Genomic DNA, 18,323 nt, shown 5'->3' on the forward strand with positions numbered 1-18,323 from the left:
CATAATTTTTCTTCGGCCATATGAATGTGTCATGGCGAAATACTCAATTTTATCAGCGGGCAAATCTCATAGTCTTCACCAAAATATAGGCACACGAGTTCATTTTTTTGAACAGCATCAATACGAATATATAACAAGTCACGTTTTTATATATAAATTACAAACAACTATAACTCACTATTTAAATTTCATGCATTATAAAAATTATACGGTGGTTGTGTGTATTGTGCAATTTTTTTAAACAAAATTACAAAAAACATTGTTTGGTACATTCTCTTTATTTTATTTTCCTTATTTGCCAACAGGATACAGTTTCTATTTGGGCCGGCCCAACATGTAGCAAAATGAGTCCAATTCTCTTGGACTACATGGTCACAGAATTAATTTGCTTCCGACAATCAGAAAGGAGGAAAGAAGAGAACGTCATAAAGAGAAAAATGATACTCTTTGAATGATTGAAATAAGATGTTGAAACTCTAGGACCAAGTTGAGAAACTATAATCATCTGCAATGCAAGAGAAGCAAAATTGTGGGAAGAAAAATGAACTAACTGGCCACACTATTTACACTGTTTCAACCGAAAATTCTCAGGATCTAACAGTTTCACCATCAGTTTTTCTAGCCTCTTGGAACTTGAAGTTGGTTTCACTAAAACTGGATTCCCATAAACTGCACAACGATCTATGCTCAAAAAGTGATTTCCCATACACCAACCTCCAGGAGTGAAGTGGCCATCTGATCTTCTCAAGAGCTCCTTGTCAATCTTATCGAGAACTGGATCATCTTTCTCAAACTTTCGGGCAAATGGAGTGCCACTTTCCACCATATCATCAAAATGCTCCAATTTCAACAACAGTGGATGCTGCTTGGGAGGGTTGTTCCACCTTATATAATGCAAATCATGGTTTACTGTTGTGTTCTGGTAGTCCTTGTGGTTGCAGACGACAGTGTGGAAGTAGCCCTCTGGGGATGAAAGAAAGTTTGTGTAATACATCAACAGAGTCCGAGGAAGATTGTCCCAACCCCAAACACAGAACTCCAGAAACTGTTTTGTTAGGACAACCCATGCAGAACCTGAAGGAAACAGGATATACTTTCAACAAGAATATTCAAGAAGCAGATGAAGGAACTTTCATCGATAAATTGCACACAGATCCCGCGTATATCATGCATTACATGGAATCCATGAAAGGACCTGCAACATTCATAGCTCATAAATAGCAAGGCCTATTGGAATATTCAAATTTTACATTGATTTCCTATCTTCAGGAGCTACTGTTAATTATGAATCGTAAATTCATGATAACATTTGCAGAAACTATGGTGCATAACAAATTTTAACAGTCACAGGTATGGTACTGATCTTGATAGACTATAAAGTGCTACAGATAATAAGTCAAACAGAACTGGATATATACTAAAAAGGCAAAGTAAAAGTACTGGAGAAAACAGGATAAGCTAGAAGAAAGTAAGAGATGAATCCATTGAAAACTTAGAATTATTACCTGTGAATAACTTGAAAGAAGATGGGACAGATCTTTTTTCTTTGGCCCAATAAACACCGGATTTCTTCGAATTATATAAGCCTGGATCTATAATGATAGGCCTGGCCCTTTGATATCTGTAGCCACGGTTACATTTATACATATTATAGTAACCATGTGTGGAATTTAAAACATCAAGTTCAGCAACAAACTGAGACATGATCAAAGGATAAGTAGGATTCTCACTCTTTCCAACCCATATTACTCGTGTGCTCTATGAAGTTTAGATCCCTGGGGATGAATGAAAAGATATGCAAGAGATCTGAAGCACAAAAGTTCCACAGAAAAGTTAGCAAATCAAACAAATAATATATTTATGATATAGCAAATTCAAATTATTTCCAAAGGCCACAGGAAATTAATGGACAAGGAATTGACAGTACAGATCTTAGTCTACATCCACAGGCAAAGACAACAAGCTTTCACGAAAGGAAACTCAAGATCCACTGATTTAATCAATGTATTCTATAATTTTCTGTATGGTTTGGCTAAACTCAAGATCCACACTACAAATACACCCAAATTAGATATATCAGAGTACTTTTCTCACTGATTTAATCAATGTATTCCATAAAACACTCATCCTCTCATGTGGTTCTCTTTCTTCTGCGTGTTATAGGGCAGAGAAAAATCAGGTTGTCAATGTCTCCAACATGCCACATTTAAACAATCGCGAGAAAGCTTGCAGTATGCAAAGCAAGTTGCAAGCTGTAGATCAAACTATGGTCACCAATGAGGAGTACAATTCAAGAGCCACACAACAGAACTCATGTAAGTAAATAATGATATATTTGTGTTTCACAAACAACTAAAGTTGAATTAAACTTTAACCAACAATGATGAGCCGAAAGGGACCAAAGGAAAACATGTTTCTTTTCTTCAATACCAAATACAATTAACTTTAGATTTCTTCTATATGATTGACATGTACCATCAACTCAAACAAAGATTTTTTTTTTTTTAACTCTATGAAGCACTACAAATTGAAATTCATTTTAAGCAACATATAAAGGATTCTAATAAGTACGAATTAAAATGCATGTAGTTAAAGACCAGATTTTTGAAGGTTCAGCTTCAGATCTCATTCAGAGCATATAAGTTGAAAGATTCAGACTTTCATTTTAAGTTGAAAGCTAGAGCTCATTCATTTATGTCTTCAGTCTGTCCTATTTGGCTCTGAAGACAGAAATAGTTTGAAATAACTTCAGGTTCATTCTGCCGCAACTATTACAAATTCCAAGCTTCAAGCAAAAAAGGGTTGCTTGCTATTTTAGCTAGCTCGTTCTAACTCCAACCATTAATTTTGTTTCTCCCAAATAAATGGATCGTTTCAAACAAATTGATGTGACTTTAGACTTGCCAATGAAGAGGCCCATCCTAAAAAGCGTGCCTGTTGAGGGAGTGTGGCTCGCAACTTATATCTTTATATTAACCAAAGTGACACACTTAGCAATTAGTTATGCATCACTGTTGCATTTCTAATAGCTGCAACTCAAAGCAAAAGCAATCAAGTTTTGTGTGTACAAAAACTCACCATCTTGTGACAAGAGAGGATAATCAGACGCGCTTAGATTAATAAACCAATCCCAATTATTTGTCCACTTCAGCAACAGGGCAATCCCGTGAAGTGTGCAAGCAATCATTGTTGGACCCTTATAAGTCACCAAGTCAGCCTTACCAACCACCATTACATTCCCAAAACCCTTCAACACAATGTCCGATTTCACATACTTGGCAAGCTCAAGCCTCTCAGAATCCGAAGCTTCGAGATCCAGATGCAGCAAGTAATAGTTCCTGGGGTGATACGACGCTTGAAGAACCCTCTGGAGCCGCGAAGCATCCCCTTTCGTACCTGCAATCAAATACGCAAATCGGGGCAACCGGGGAAGTCCTGAATCGGAATCTAGGTCAAAATGGGTGAAACTGGGTTGATTGTAAGAAGAAGCCGATCTGGAAGATTTGCTGCGGCTTAAGAGAAGGATGAAGAGGAAGAGGATGAAGAGGGTGGAGATTGTAATGGTGGGCATGAGCCATTTGCGATGTCGGTGATAGGGGATTTGGTGAATTCGTTTCATGGGTAAACAGGGAATGAGTTCAAGTGTAGGAGTTTGGATTGGATATTTCAGGTCCTGGATTGTGGTTCGACCACCGACGACGAAACGGCATGTCTTGAAGAGCTGAAGTTTTCAGTGAAGATTGAAAATTTTTAAAGGGCCAATTGAGTATTCAGTTTTCTGTAAAATCGGTTATGTGCTTTAACCTTAGCCTGACTCTGAAGAAGTGACCTTGTTTGAAGAACCAGCTGAAGAGGAAAGCTCCTTTTATGAGTGTCGTGTAAATCAACTAGATTTTACAGATTAGGTTGTCGTTACAGACCAGCTCTGTCGAGTGGTTAGAAATTTTATTTTTCAACTTTTTTATTTATTTATTATACTTACCCCAATTTTCAATATAAAACACGCCTAATTATCTCATCTGAATTAAAAAAAGTTGATTAAATTGTTAATTTTATTTGAAAATAAGATAAGCTTCCAATCCTACCGCTAAAAAAAATTTAAATTTATATTATATTTTCTTTCATAATTAATTAGTTTAAATATAAATGATATTCTTTATCCAAATGTGGACAAAGTTTGAAAACACCTCTGAAAATTAAAAGTTTTTAAAAAGGTTAATTATTTCATGTGAAAATTTTTTAAAGAGGTTTTGTCTATCAAGGTTAAATTAAAGAGATTTTTCATCACAAACTCCAGCATTTGCTCTTGTTGTTCAGTTGAAGATGAGACTCTTGAGCATTTGTTTTTTAATTGTGATTGGGTTAAAAAGGCTTGGTTTTCCTCTTCTCTTTCTTTACATGTTGATAGCCTTTTTATATATAATTTCGTCCCTTGACTATGTTGGGTTTTCTTGATTCTGATTTTGATGATTTTAGGATAGCTTTAATTGATATGATGTGCTGGCAAATTTGAAAACATAAGTATTCTTGTCTTTATAACCACTTTGCTATTGATCTGAGTTTTGGGGCTAAACAAGCTAAATCTCTACTAAATGAATTCTAGTTAACTCGTGGTTGGGTGGCTAATAACTTTGATAAAGATAATAGGAAATCTTTGACTCCATCTTCTCAGCTTAGTTGGTCTTCTCCTTCCCATCCTAAGGTTTGCAGGCATGGGAATTATTTTTTGAAACTCTTAGGCTGAGCCTTGAGATTGGTTTAACAGTCCTTATAAGGCTGTATCTCCTTTAATGGTGGAGGCTAAAGCTCTTAGGAAAGGAATGCAAATGGCTCTTGGCTTAAACTTTCATCAAGTGAAGTTCGAAATTCACTACAAGGTGCCCGTTGATGCAATTAATGGAGATTTCTACAGTCCTGAATGACATTTAAATTACCTTTTTTCTAATATTTTGAAGTTGAAATCTTCTTTTGATTTTGTTAGCTTTTCTTGGATTCCTAAATCCCTTAATCTAGTTGCCTACTAGCTTGCTAGTTCAGCCCATTAGAGAGTGTGTCATTTTGGTTGGGTTCATGTACCCCCACACCCTCTTGCAAATATTTTTCATTCTAATGCTTTAAGTGGTCGTATTAGTGTTGGTTGATGTTGGTTGAGGCTCTGTCCTCTTACTTGGTTTTGTTTTTGGTTCTTTTCAATATATATAGATATACATATATACACATTTTTTACCAAAAAAAATATAAATGATATTAAAAAAATATAAGTAATATCATATCAAGTGCTTTATATTAAAAATAAAAAATTTCTTTTAAAAGATACCCTATAATAAAAGCTCTGCTAACATACATGTATGTGTGAGGTAAATTTAGTAAAGAAAGTTTGCTCCTGGTCTCATATAATCTAAAATTAAAAATTATGAATTTAATTAAATTTGTTTTTTTAAATGAGAATATTTTTATTTTATAAAAATAATAAAATAAGTAAAACTAATAAAAAACTTCACATAAATTCTTAAAACTTAGTTTCAGAGGATTTAATTAATTATTTCTTAACCATTCTTGCTTCAAAAGATATTAAAACTATTCATAGAAGATACTCTTAGTTTCAATAAAAAAAAAAGGGCTTCTCAAAACAAAATGATCTCAACGGTTAGATAAAAACAAGAGAAAATCTCATCCAGGGCTTTCAAGGGAAAAAAATTATACTCAGCACTCAGTAAATTCTAAAATTATTTTATAGATCCACTTTTTTTTTGCAAACATAATTTTGGAAGAAAAGATATAATTACCCTTAGTAAGAAAATAACAAATACAAATTTAAATTTTTATAATTACATGATCACAAATTCATAATTTTAAATTTATATATTAATAAATAATTTTTTATTAGAAATGAAATTTTTATTTAAAATTGACATGTTTATTTTAATTAATTTAATAAAGGTTTTTTTTTTTTTTGGTTAGACCTCAAATGAGATTCCCTCTGAAGACAATTTAGGTTGTTACTCTAATGATACCATCAAAGGTGGGTAGGGTGGGTGAGAACTGACATTTTTCTGACAAAAAGAAAAAAGATACTCATAAATAGTAGGACATTTCAGCATTTTGGCCTCTCAAGATAATATATAATAACTTAGGTTGTTAATAATGCCACGTCTGTTATGCATTGGCTAATTATAATATAACAACTCATCTTATCATTTTGCGGATTCGAGGAAATTTATTTGTCATTAACTTCCAAGCAAGGAACGCAATTATTATTTTCCCAAAAATGGATGTGTGATAAAATCCGACTGTTAAAAAAAAAAAAGTGGGTTAGATTTATGTGAAAGTTAAATTAAAGGTATTTTTCCTGATATATTTATTTGATATTTTCTTTATTTTTACATAGTTATATTATTATTTATTATTAATAAATTAAATTTGAGCATTGTCAAGTCTAAATTAAAAGTAATTTTTTTAAAAAAAATTATATTCACGCTGATTTAAATGCAGGACTTCAAATTTAAGAGGCTCAATTGTTTTTTAACCTTTATATTTGTCATTTGTATCGTATTGAATTACTTTACTTACATAAAAAAATACAATATAAAATTAAGTATATCGAGAGAGGGAAATACTAAATGTTGGAAGGTGTCATCTGGACTTTTAGGTAACATTTGCTTACTAAAATATAATGAAATGGAATAAATTAAAAAATAAAATTAAAAATAAGATGATAAAAGGAATAAGTAAGTATATTTATAAGGGGATGGGGTAATTTAGTTCATGAGATTGATAATTATAATTCATAAGTTTTTTGAAGGATGTGATGATTCTCATATTTATCATATATTTTAATAAGTTTTATTATATTTATTATGGAATGAAGGATAATTTAGTTCATTTTTATCTAAAATTAGTTTAGAATTAGCTTGCTAACAGGAAGTTTGATTGAGAACTTTCTGAGTTGCTATAGTCATAATCATTCCTAGCTTTCAAAGGAACTATGAATGAACTACGAGACAGATTGGCATTTACAACAATAAAAAGCAAATAATATTTTTTAGAAATGGGTAAATCTATTATTGGTGATCATGGTGGGAGGTGAATCTCATTGAAATAAATGTATAGGGAAACAATTGGGAATGCTTTGTCAGTGAGGGGTGGTAAAGGTGGCATTCAATTTTGCAATTTCATGATACTCAATTTGATATTATTATCACCTAATCATAGATTCAAGTAAAGGTACAATTTAGCCCTCAATTATTTTTTCAAGAGCATTGGATAACTTACACTATAACATGGTTCAAAATAAATTCTCAATTTTGAAAAATGAAGCATCCAACAGCCTTCATTAACTTTCATTTGGCGGACGTTAATTTTCCATGCGAGGCCCATAATTTTTTACTAAAAATGACATGTGGCATGCCACCTTAGCAAATAAAAGTGTAAATCTAGCCATAAACTATTTTTCAAGAAACACTAGGTAGCCTCTACTATAAAAATGGATCATCCAATACCATTCCATCAATTTTGATTAAATGTCGTTTATTTTCAAACTTTGAGACCTACAACATATCAATCTCTTCAATCTTTTTACCTTTGTTCTTAGTCTCAATTTGAGAAGAAAAAGTTTAAAGAGTTCTTTTTTTAAGTCATTTACGAGGATGATGCCAACGATGTAGAAGAGGAAGAGGAAGAAGACAAGGTTTTGTCTAAATCTCTATGGCAATTCAAGTGAAGTAGCATTATGAATTATGATACTACTATGCATGGAAGAAGCTTGATTCAAGCTTAATTTAACCATAAACTATTTTTATAGAAAACAAAGCAATTGAATCAAGTTTTGCTGGCGTTGTCCTTGTAAATATCTTCATAAAAAACTTTTTAAACCTCTTCTTCTCGAATTGAGACTGATAACGAATGTAAAAAGATTGAAGAGATTGACACATTTTGAATCACATAAGTATGAAAATAAATAGTTTTTGATCAAAATTAATGGGAATGTATTGGATGGTTTGATTTTTATAATAGAAACTATTCAATGCTCCTTAATAAATATTTCATGATTAGATTTACACCTTTATTTGCTAAAGTGGTGTGCCATTTGTTATTTTCAATCAAAAATTGTGAGCCCCACATAGAAAGTTAATGTCTATCAAATTAAAATTAATGGAGACTTTTGGATAATTCGTTCTTAAAAATTGAGAATTTATTTCATACTACCTTATAATATGAAACTCAATGCTCTTTAAAAAAATAATAGAGGGTCAAATTTGTACCTTTTGAAATTTGCATATTTTAGTTGAAATACATATGTTATAAAATGAAAGGAGCACATTTTGGATCTCAAGCGTATTAAAAATTTAAAATTGGAACAAGCCTCAAAATTTGGTTTCGGGAGAGCCGTACCCTGGCTAGTCGAGTAGTATAGTTTAGGGTTTCCTTATTTATCCAAAAAAGGAGAACAAAAGAACAAGCCTCCTAATTCTAATTAAAAAAAAAAAAAACAAGCCTCCTGTTCGAAAACATTTTTGTAGAGATCGTGGAGATACTTAAATTGACTACTGAAAAAAAATCTAGCATTGACAATGTTAAGGGGGAAAAAAGGGAAAATGATTCTAGGGAGAATGACAATAAAATTTTAAAAGAAATAATTAATGATAGCCAAGTTTTTCATAAAAATTTTTAAAAAAATGAGTTGCAAATATTAATTTAGATAATTGTAAATAGGAAACTCAATTATAAATTTAAAGTTATATTTAAAATTTAAATATCTATTTTATAATTGAAATTCCTAAATTTACAACTATTTAAATTAATAAGCATAGTTTATTTTACAAAAAAATTATCAGGAATAAAACTGTCATTACTTTCCTCTTTTGAAACTTAAATATGATGATTCTTGATCCCACATTCTTATACGAGATTGATCTTCACCTTGGACCAATCTCCATTTGTGCTTTTTATTTTAATTAGGAAAAATAAATCTGTAGGTTCTTATAGTTTCATTTAATTTTAATTAAATTCTTGTAGTTCATTTTATTTTAATTGAACCGTTATAATTTAAACAATTAATTTTTTTAATATCTAAAAGTTAAAATCCTTAAATTTTCCTTTTAAAAAATAAAATTAAGAACTTTTATTTTATTAAATGATTATATGACTTTAAAATTAATTATAATTTTTATCATTCAAAATTTATATAATTAGATTGTCTTCTTTATATTTTTTATACATATAGAATTTTTCATAAAAAATTAATAAAAATATAAAAAAAGTATTAAATTCAAATTTTTTTTTATTTTGATTGAGAGTATTAAATTCAATTTTCTATAAACTTCAAAAAAAAATTTTGTTTTATGAAATTTAATAATTCTTTATTGATTTTAACCTGAAGGTTAACATATATAAAGGATGAAACTATAAAAACTTGATTAAAATAAAATAAATTATAAAGATCTAATTTAAGATTGAACGAAACTGTAAAGATCTGCAAATATATTTTTCCTTTTAACTAAAAATATTTTTTACCAAAGACTAAAATATACTTCATGATGCATATTTTAATTGGCAGAAGTGGTGAAGACTTTCATTCTTTATAAGTAAGTTTTTGAGTTGAATGTTGGATCTTATTATAATCAAATATGCTTCTTTATGCTTATGGTTAGTTTTGTATTTTGGTGTTGCTATTATGTTGGATTCACTACTACTACTACCACCACCAAAATAAAAAAACTTTTTGCATCACTTTTTTAGGATATTTCACATCCTTATCGTAAGAGACATAGATTAGGGTGACTTTGAAAGTTGAAGCATCAACGTCACTTTTATAAAGGATTTGGATAATATATACCACATCACTTTTAATAAAGAGAGAAGTGGTTTTTGGGGAAACTACATTGCTTTTGTGATTAAAGTGTATCACAAACGTTGAAATTATGGTATTATTTGAACCTATAACAAAACCTTCATATGAGAACCTTTAGCTATGATCTCATCACCATTAGCACCATCATCTTTCTTCACTTTGTAGCACGAGGTCCTACATTTCAAGCATTTGTGTAGCTCTTTATACTCATTTATGTATAGTATACAGTCATGAGGACAATCCCATATCCTTTTACAATTCATATCCATCGGGCATAAAATTTCTTTGCCTCATACATATATTTTGGAAGCAAATTATGGGTTGAAAGCATTTTATTCAAGAATTCAAGTAATTATAAAGCTCGAATAAGTCCACCCACTAATTGACTTTAAGTTAACCAATCCTAACATAGGTATCAAAAGCATAAAATTAGTACACCTTGGGTATAAGGATTTATCTACATCACTACTCAAGTTTTCATATACATGTGATCATGCAAATGACCTCATCCTAACATGACGAATTATATCTCTCATTCTATCATCCCAGTAATTCACAATTGGCTCATTATAGGGCATAGAAGTTGCTCCTACTTTCCCATGCCATATCCATATTATATATTTTAAATTTATCCCATCACAAATTAAATACTCTTTTATTTCATCAATACTCAGTTCAATCTTATTCATACAATTGATACAAAGATAATAATACTTTTCATTTTTACTAGGAACATTTCTTCTAGTGAATTTAAGAAATTAATCCACACCATTCTCATATTTCTCACTCATTCTCCTAGCATACATCCAACTACTATCTATTTTATTTTTACCTAAGCAATCATCATAAAGTCCATCAAATTAGCAATTATCTAATTTGCATGGACATTTAATATTAGAAAAAATTTGACAGAGTTTTCCTTTAAAAATTGGACATCTCCAAATTTCAAAAACAATAAATTAAATACTTTAACAAGTCTAATTAATCAAATATCAAATTTAAGCATAAATAAAAAAATATACAATAAAAAAAAGTTCGACAGAGTTTCTCCTTAAAAATGAGACCTCTCCAATTTTTTTTTTAAAAAAATTAAACACTTTAATCTATCCAAATAATCGAATATCAAATTTAAACATAAATGAAAATAATATACCATCAAAAAAATTTGGCAAAGTTTTTTCTTAAAAATAGGATATCATCAAATTTCAGTAATACTAAATTAAGCATTTCAACCAGTCCAAATCATTAAATATTAAATTAGAGTATAAATGGATCAATATGAAACTAACCATGCAGTAAAGATATAACATTTTTTCAAAGCTAAGAAAATTTAATTTTCTCAAAATGGTATAAATAAATTCATAATAATATTTTTTAAAAAACTAAGCAAACATGTGCAAATATTTAGAAAGGGACTTTGTCCACCAAATAAAGTAGCAATATACTAGTTGTTATATCTCAAGGACTTCATAAATAATTAAAAAAGATTAGGGACTTAAAATTATATTATCTCTTTACTAATTACTATGCTGGAGAAATAATATGGGGGAACTAGTAGATTAATTATATATATAACGCAGGTTTATCATATCATTTGCAAAACTAATCTTAATATCAATTCAACCTGGGATAGCAATTATTTGAAGGCTTCCAACAAGAAATTGCTTCAATATTACTCAATACTTAGGTAGAAGAAATCAAAGTGAAGAGGGTAGAATTGCACACCATTGAATAAAAGCAAAACCTAGTGCAAAATTAAATTAAATTAAATTAAATATCTAAATATACCCAATTCAAAAAGAGAGAGCAGTGATGTAAAGGAAGAGGAGCTCTAGCTGTGCCAAAATTTGGTTGTCAAGACGAGAAGATGTAAAAAGAGGAGACAATCTCTCGCTATTGAGTTTTGGTGGCCGAGAAGAGAAGGAGAGGAGAAAAGAGGTCCTTCGAGGGGGAGGAGCTCAGCTACGTTGATGATGAGAAGAGGAGGAGGTTAAGAGGAGGCAGTCCTTCAAGGAGGAGAGATTTCGTCGTCAATCTCTAGTTGCTGAGAAGAAAGGGAGGAGAAGAGAGGGGATGAGAGGAGTTTCTATTGAGTTCTAGTCGAGAAGAGTAGACTCTTGGCGGGAAGGAAAAAATTTAAAATTGGAGTTTTTGACTATTGAGTAAAAGTAAAATCTAGGCATTTAAGAAATAAATATCCACATCGTTTTCTAATATAAGCGATGTGAAAAATAGAATATTCATGTCGCTGTTTTTTGTTTGAGTAATGTGGAGTATACTTAATAAATTAATTATAGTACTTTTTTAAGCTTGAATATCTACGTCGCTTTGATTGTTCAAGTGACATGGATAATTTTCTATGTCATTCATACTAGAAGCAACATAGAATATATGGAATCAATTAATTATTTTAACTGTTTTCTAGCTTTAATATCTACATTGCTTTTATTGTTGGAGCAACGTGGATAAGTTTCCACGTCGTTCATATTATTAGCGATGTGGAAGATACTTAATAAATTAATTTTAAATTGCTTTTTAGCTAAAATTAATATCTACATCAAGTTTAAAATAAATGATGTTGATATTATTTTCCATCATGACTCAACGTCGCTCTCCTTAAAATACAATATGGATATTTAATTTCTACGTCACTTTAAATAAAAGTAATGCCTATATCTTTGCATTTTTCACATCAATATATATATATATATATACAAATCTTGTAGAATGAAGATGATTGGTTACAAATGTCTTCTCTCTCATTGGTCAATATACTTTTTTGGTATAATATTAATTATTCTCTCCCACTGGTCCATTAATTTTTGTATAATTAATTTAATTTTAGTCTAATATTAATATTACTGTTTCATTGGTTGATGTGATTGAATATTTTTTCTCATTAGTTAGCATAATTTAATTTTTTTCATTTATTTTAATTGATTTTATTTTTTCATGGGACGGGAGCATTAAATTAAATAAATAAATGATTAAATATCTAAATCTTCTAGGATGAAGGTGATTGATCACAAATCTCTTCTCTCTCATTAGTCGACAAGCTTTGGTATAATATATTAATTATCCTCTCCAATTGGTTCAGTAATTTTTGTATGATTAATTTAATTTTAGTCTAATACTAATATGAATATTACTATTTTATTGGTTGACATGATTAAATATTTTTTTAATTGGTTGATAGAATTTAATTTATTTTTTATTTATTTTAATTGATTTTTTTCTTTTTACGTGATGGGAGTATTAAATTCTATTTCAAAAATTCCCTAAGTCATCTATCACGAGAGCATTAACTATCTTGTTTCCCATGCTCTCAAGTCTTGCTAGAGAGTTTTTGTTCCCAATACAAAAATATCTTTACATCTCTCAGTCTCATATTCCTTAATCAATCATTGATCAGCCATTCTCCTAAATGGGTTTATTGCCGATGGTGGAGAGTTGGGCGATCAGGGTGGAGGAGTTTCATGCCTCTTTCCTGCTAATGTCAGGGAGAGTAATCTCGTAGCTTTAATTTGATTAGTCAAGAAAAATTGACTCTCACTGCATTAGTTAATAAATTTTAGGCTAATGTTAATATGAAATTTTTTCTTAATTCATTAATGAGATTTAATTTATTTTCCTATTTTTTATATATTTTTAATATACTTTTATGGAAGCATTGATTTAAGAATAGTCTTATTCTCAAATTTCTATGATCATTAACATTAACTTCATCCAACTATCTTTCTCCATTCATTGTATTTTCTTATGCCTTTTCAATTTTTCTAATCAATGAATTTTTTTTTATTTTTCATGTATTTTCAGTGTACTTTTACGGGAGCATTGATTCAAGAGCAGTCCTATTTTAAAATTTTCTTGATTATTAGCATTAACTCCATCAAACTATCCTTTTGCAGTTGCTGTACTTTTCCATGCCTTTTTAATTTTTCTAATCAATGAGATTTAATTTTTTTTCCTATTTTTCATGTATTTTCCTGATTTGTTGTACTCAATACTCATCAACTATTATTCATAAACATTATTTGTAAAAAGAAAAAAATAAAAATGAAAAAAATTTTAAGTTTGATTTGGATCATCAATCTTTATTTTGTGGTCTTGGCCCTTCAAACTATGCATGCTTCACCATACATTTTGCATTGACAAGATAATGTGGTGACTCTTTGTCTTTTCACATAAAAGAAGCGAGTCAAAAATGATTTAGCAAACAATATATATTTAGTTCTTTCACCATACATATATAAATACATACAGATTTTCTTCTTTCTGACCTTTTAATATGTATAATATTTCTAAAAGGTTTAATGATTTAAAATATTAGCAATAAATTTTAAATTTAACTAAAAATAAGATGTGTATAAATGAAATATCTAAGAAGGAAAATGATTGAATATAGGAACTCTCAAAAATTTAGCCATCTTAAATGTGTCAATATCAATTATATCAATGATATTTGTTTTAAATTTTTTAATTTTAATTCATGCAATGCACGGGAAGCTGTCTAGTTTAATTATAAAATTGCCATTGTAACCATTTTTTACTTCGCTTTTCTAGAAAATGACATTAATTAGGGGTAGTAAAATGTGTTTTCTTTGGTAGTGACTTGGCTATTTTTCTTGTTTGTTTAGGTTGTTATTTTATGTTTGTAAACTCTTCCAATTTTGATTAATATGAAATATGATATTCTCTTTTTAAAAATAACGTTAAAATGTGTTTTTGCCTCTGATGTTTTCTTTGATAAGCATCCAATACTCCAAGACATTTTGCATAGCATTTTCACTCTGATGTAATTAATTCGGTGCATCCATACCTTGACGTTAAACGTTCAGATGTTGATCATTTGGATTGCTTAGTTGGACTAAAATCTGACCTAGAATGCTGACATGGAACTAGTTTAACTTGTTGACTAAAATAAGAAAGGTACGAATGTAATTTGCAGTTGGGACTTTTAACGGCATGGACTAAAATTTAGTTTCATGTCCTGTGACCCAGGAAGTCTGATCCAATCCCACCCCTTCCACTTCCTATAACATCCTAGAACTAGAATTTAAACAGGCATTAATTAAGTTAATTAAGGAGTTGAATTAATTAATCTAAGCCCTAATTAGATTCATTGGGGAAATTGGATGGGCATTGGGTTAATTGGACCCTATATGGGAATTAATTTCTGACTCTAGGTACAATTGGGCCACTTTGGGCCCAATGTAACAAGTTTAAGTTAGGTCGCCGTGACAAACAGAGCCATTGGCTGCGACGAACGGGTTGAATTTTTAATTTGGAGAGTGATTGTAGTTGGGAGGGAAACTTGGAAGAGGAGTAGGACCCACAAGCATGACGAATTGGCTGTGATGTGAGTTGGTGCACATGCGCTCGATCCCACTGGGGACCATCGCGAAATCCATTTAACCGCAAATAAATCATAAATCAATTATAAAATTTTCCCAAAAATAAAAACAAAAAAATCGATAAAACAATATTCTTCACTAAAAAAAAAAAATACTACAACAACAATTCATAGTTTCTTCTTTTCATAGGACGGAAATAGTAAGAATTCATTTCATAGTTTCAGGTGAGGGTTTATAATGTATTGATATGCAATTTTTTAGAACAGGGATCACATTATAAACATTTGAGAAATATAAAAATCGAGCTTGAAATGACTTCAAAGTTCAAGTAAAATGAAAAAAAATCAAATAATTAATTTTTTTCGAAAATATTTAAAATTTGGCTTTACAAAATATGCGTCTTTGTTTGAAAATTGAAAGACGTGAGAGTAAAATAAGTTGAACCTGAATCTTTTAAAGATTTTAAGGGTTTATAAATTGTATTTAAAATATTCTTTGTTGCTTTACAATTTTTTATTTAAAAATAGATTTTTATCAATCACTACTAGGATAATTATAATTTTTTTAAATTATCCGCAACACACGGAATTTACTCTCTTATAATGTTTGTTCTTATCTTATTATATTTTAGGGGAGAGGTTAACTGTTATATTTTAATTTTCTAAACATTCAATCATATAGTGTAGTCATGTAGATAAGAAAAAAAATATTACATCAATATTTCATTGAAAATTGATGATGATGATGATGATGATAATTATGTAAAATTATCTTGGTCGGCTGACAACTGTCAACAATGAAGAAACAATAATGCCTTTCAATTTCAACATTTTTCCCAACCATTTCCGTTCATTTTCTTTCCACTATTTAATATTTGGTAAGCTGTCAAACTTTGAGCCAAGCTTCCATTATTCAACTCAGTTTCACCCACTCATTCTCTATTTTATTTCTTTAACAAATTCCACTGCACTCTACATCCGATAACAACAACATAATAAAACAACTCAAAAGTAAAAGTAATTCTCAAATTTTCTCGTTAACAATGATTCTATTCCATCTTTACTATAAGCTCTTCCTTTTAATTGTGAGCCAATTCCAAATATCCAAATACAATTATCAATTTTAAAAATTTAAAACCCTTCTAATCTATACATGTCCCTTTATTTTGATATTTTCTCCCGTTTAAAATAAATTAACAAGAAAAATGAACCTAGTTCCAATTCTTAAGAATATTGGTAATGGTAATTGAGGAATTTTTTTTTTACATTTTTAATAACCAAGTAAAAATGTGAAAATGAGCTTCCAAAAATCACATTCTATAATCTCTTTTTATTACCCCCAAAAAAAAAAAGGAGACTTGTCGTATAGCGTTAATCAGTAATTTTGAGTAACTGAAAGTTTTCAACGCTTTAACATGGATACCACAAATATATCAATTTGTATCTTTTGAAGGCTTGATATTGAACTCCAATTTTCTCAGGAAAATCCCTTCACTTTCTCTCTAACTGGGAAATTAAACAACTCGAACCCCAAAATTTTAAGAAGAACAATTAACTAAAGGAAGTTGATAAATCAGAAGACTTCTTCACAGCTAAGAATTCCTGCAACTGAGAGACTTGATGATTTCAGTTTGAACTCCGAATTGAGTTTAACTTCTGTGATAAAATCTTAAATTTTCAGCCAACGAATACACAAGTGGTGAGCTCAGTCAAAATCCTCGTGGTAACCACTTCCAAATCCTAAATCTCCGTGGTTTTGAAGGAAGTCCAATTTTCTCAGAAAATTTTCACTCTCTCACTAGCCAAACAAAAGAAGTGAACAATCAGAGCATTTGGTTGGGACGGACAGGAATTAGGGAGACGAAGAAAAGAGTCAATCCAAAGAAGAGGCATCAGGCAGACCTTGTTGCAGATCACTATTATTTCTCGCCGGAGCCGCCGTGTTTGGCCGCCTGATGGCGACGGTGGCTCGGCAAATCGGGCAATTGGACTGGGTCCTGAGCCACATGTCGATACAAGAAGCGTGGAACAAATGCTTACACACACTGAGCTGCCGGACCTCCTCGCCTTCGCCGAAAACCGACAAGCAAACGGGACACTCGCTGCCGATCTCCTTCCCATGGGCGTCCTTCCGGTACCTGAAGTCGGAGAACACCGCAGCCGCATCTCTTCCGTCATGCGACGCAGGTTCGGAGAAGACGGAGGGTGGTCCTCCAGAAGCTTCGTCCGGATGGCGGCGATGGCGAGAGGGACACCTGACGGCGAAGATGAAGGTGTAGATTAGGGCAGGGATGGTGACGACGGCGATGAGAGCGAGGAGGAACTCAAGAGGAGACAAGTCAACGGAGCTGGGGGAGTCCGGGAAGGGTGGCTGCGGCGGAGAAGGAGGAAGCGCGTTGATGACGGTGATTTGGGAGAAGGCGCGTGGTGGAGGAGGGAGGGGAAAGAATGGTGGTGGTGGGGAAGGGGGGAGGGGCGAGATGAGAGGAGGTGGTGAGTTTTCCATGGTGGCCAATGCTGCTGATCTCATGTGCTCTTTTTTCTCTGTGTGCCTTTTCGTTTTTACACCTTTATTTTTTTATTGCTTTTTAATTCACCTTTCTTTTATTAAAAAAATCATAATCTTTGGTTGAAAAGCTAAAGCACTGTCAAAGAGATTGGGATGGAGACATGGAGGTTTCTTAGGAATTCTCTAGAGCAATAATTGATTGGGGATTTTGGAATTCCCAAGTCTTGTAATATAGATGTCCATATTTACATATCAAGTTCTAATATAAAAATAGCATGAATTACCTTATTCATACTATATGAATATGTCTCATTTTGAACTTTGCATTAAAGCATATATGACCCACATAATTTGTAAAATAATCAAAAATCATAATAATATTACACAATCTTTTTGTCCTCGTTATATAATCACTTTGCATAGATAAAAAATTTAATTAAAATTACTTATGTAGCTTTTGTATGGATTTGAATTTAAATTTTAAATTATCTTATTATATAATGTGTGCATCTCTTCTAATAAGAATTTAAATATTTATTCATCACGTTGTGAGAAGCTAACATCTTTCACTAAATTTAAACCTAAACCTAATCCTTGTTGGTTTTAAACTT

The 18,323-nt window shown here is 30.9% G+C and overlaps 2 protein-coding genes across 2 annotated transcripts; both read right to left on the reverse strand.

The window, feature by feature from the left end:
- Positions 1-426: 426 nt before the first annotated feature.
- Positions 427-3,864, reverse strand: LOC129287510 (beta-glucuronosyltransferase GlcAT14C-like). The gene is made up of 4 exons (XM_054923695.1): positions 3,079-3,864; positions 1,731-1,806; positions 1,506-1,621; positions 427-1,074 (listed from the first exon to the last, which is right to left on the reverse strand). Exons 1-4 carry the CDS (start codon positions 3,617-3,619, stop codon positions 560-562), a joined length of 1,248 nt encoding a protein of 415 aa, XP_054779670.1. The 5' UTR covers positions 3,620-3,864; the 3' UTR covers positions 427-559.
- A 12,757-nt stretch (positions 3,865-16,621) lies between these two features.
- LOC129288990 (RING-H2 finger protein ATL33-like) lies at positions 16,622-17,721 on the reverse strand. Its single transcript, XM_054925821.1, has one exon. It carries the CDS (start codon positions 17,707-17,709, stop codon positions 17,077-17,079), a length of 633 nt encoding a protein of 210 aa, XP_054781796.1. The 5' UTR covers positions 17,710-17,721; the 3' UTR covers positions 16,622-17,076.
- Positions 17,722-18,323: the final 602 nt, after the last annotated feature.

This window comes from Prosopis cineraria, unplaced genomic scaffold, assembly GCF_029017545.1.
Source record: "Prosopis cineraria cultivar Desert tree isolate PC_DT_omini unplaced genomic scaffold, ASM2901754v1 PC12, whole genome shotgun sequence".
Taxonomy (NCBI): domain Eukaryota; kingdom Viridiplantae; phylum Streptophyta; class Magnoliopsida; order Fabales; family Fabaceae; genus Prosopis; species Prosopis cineraria.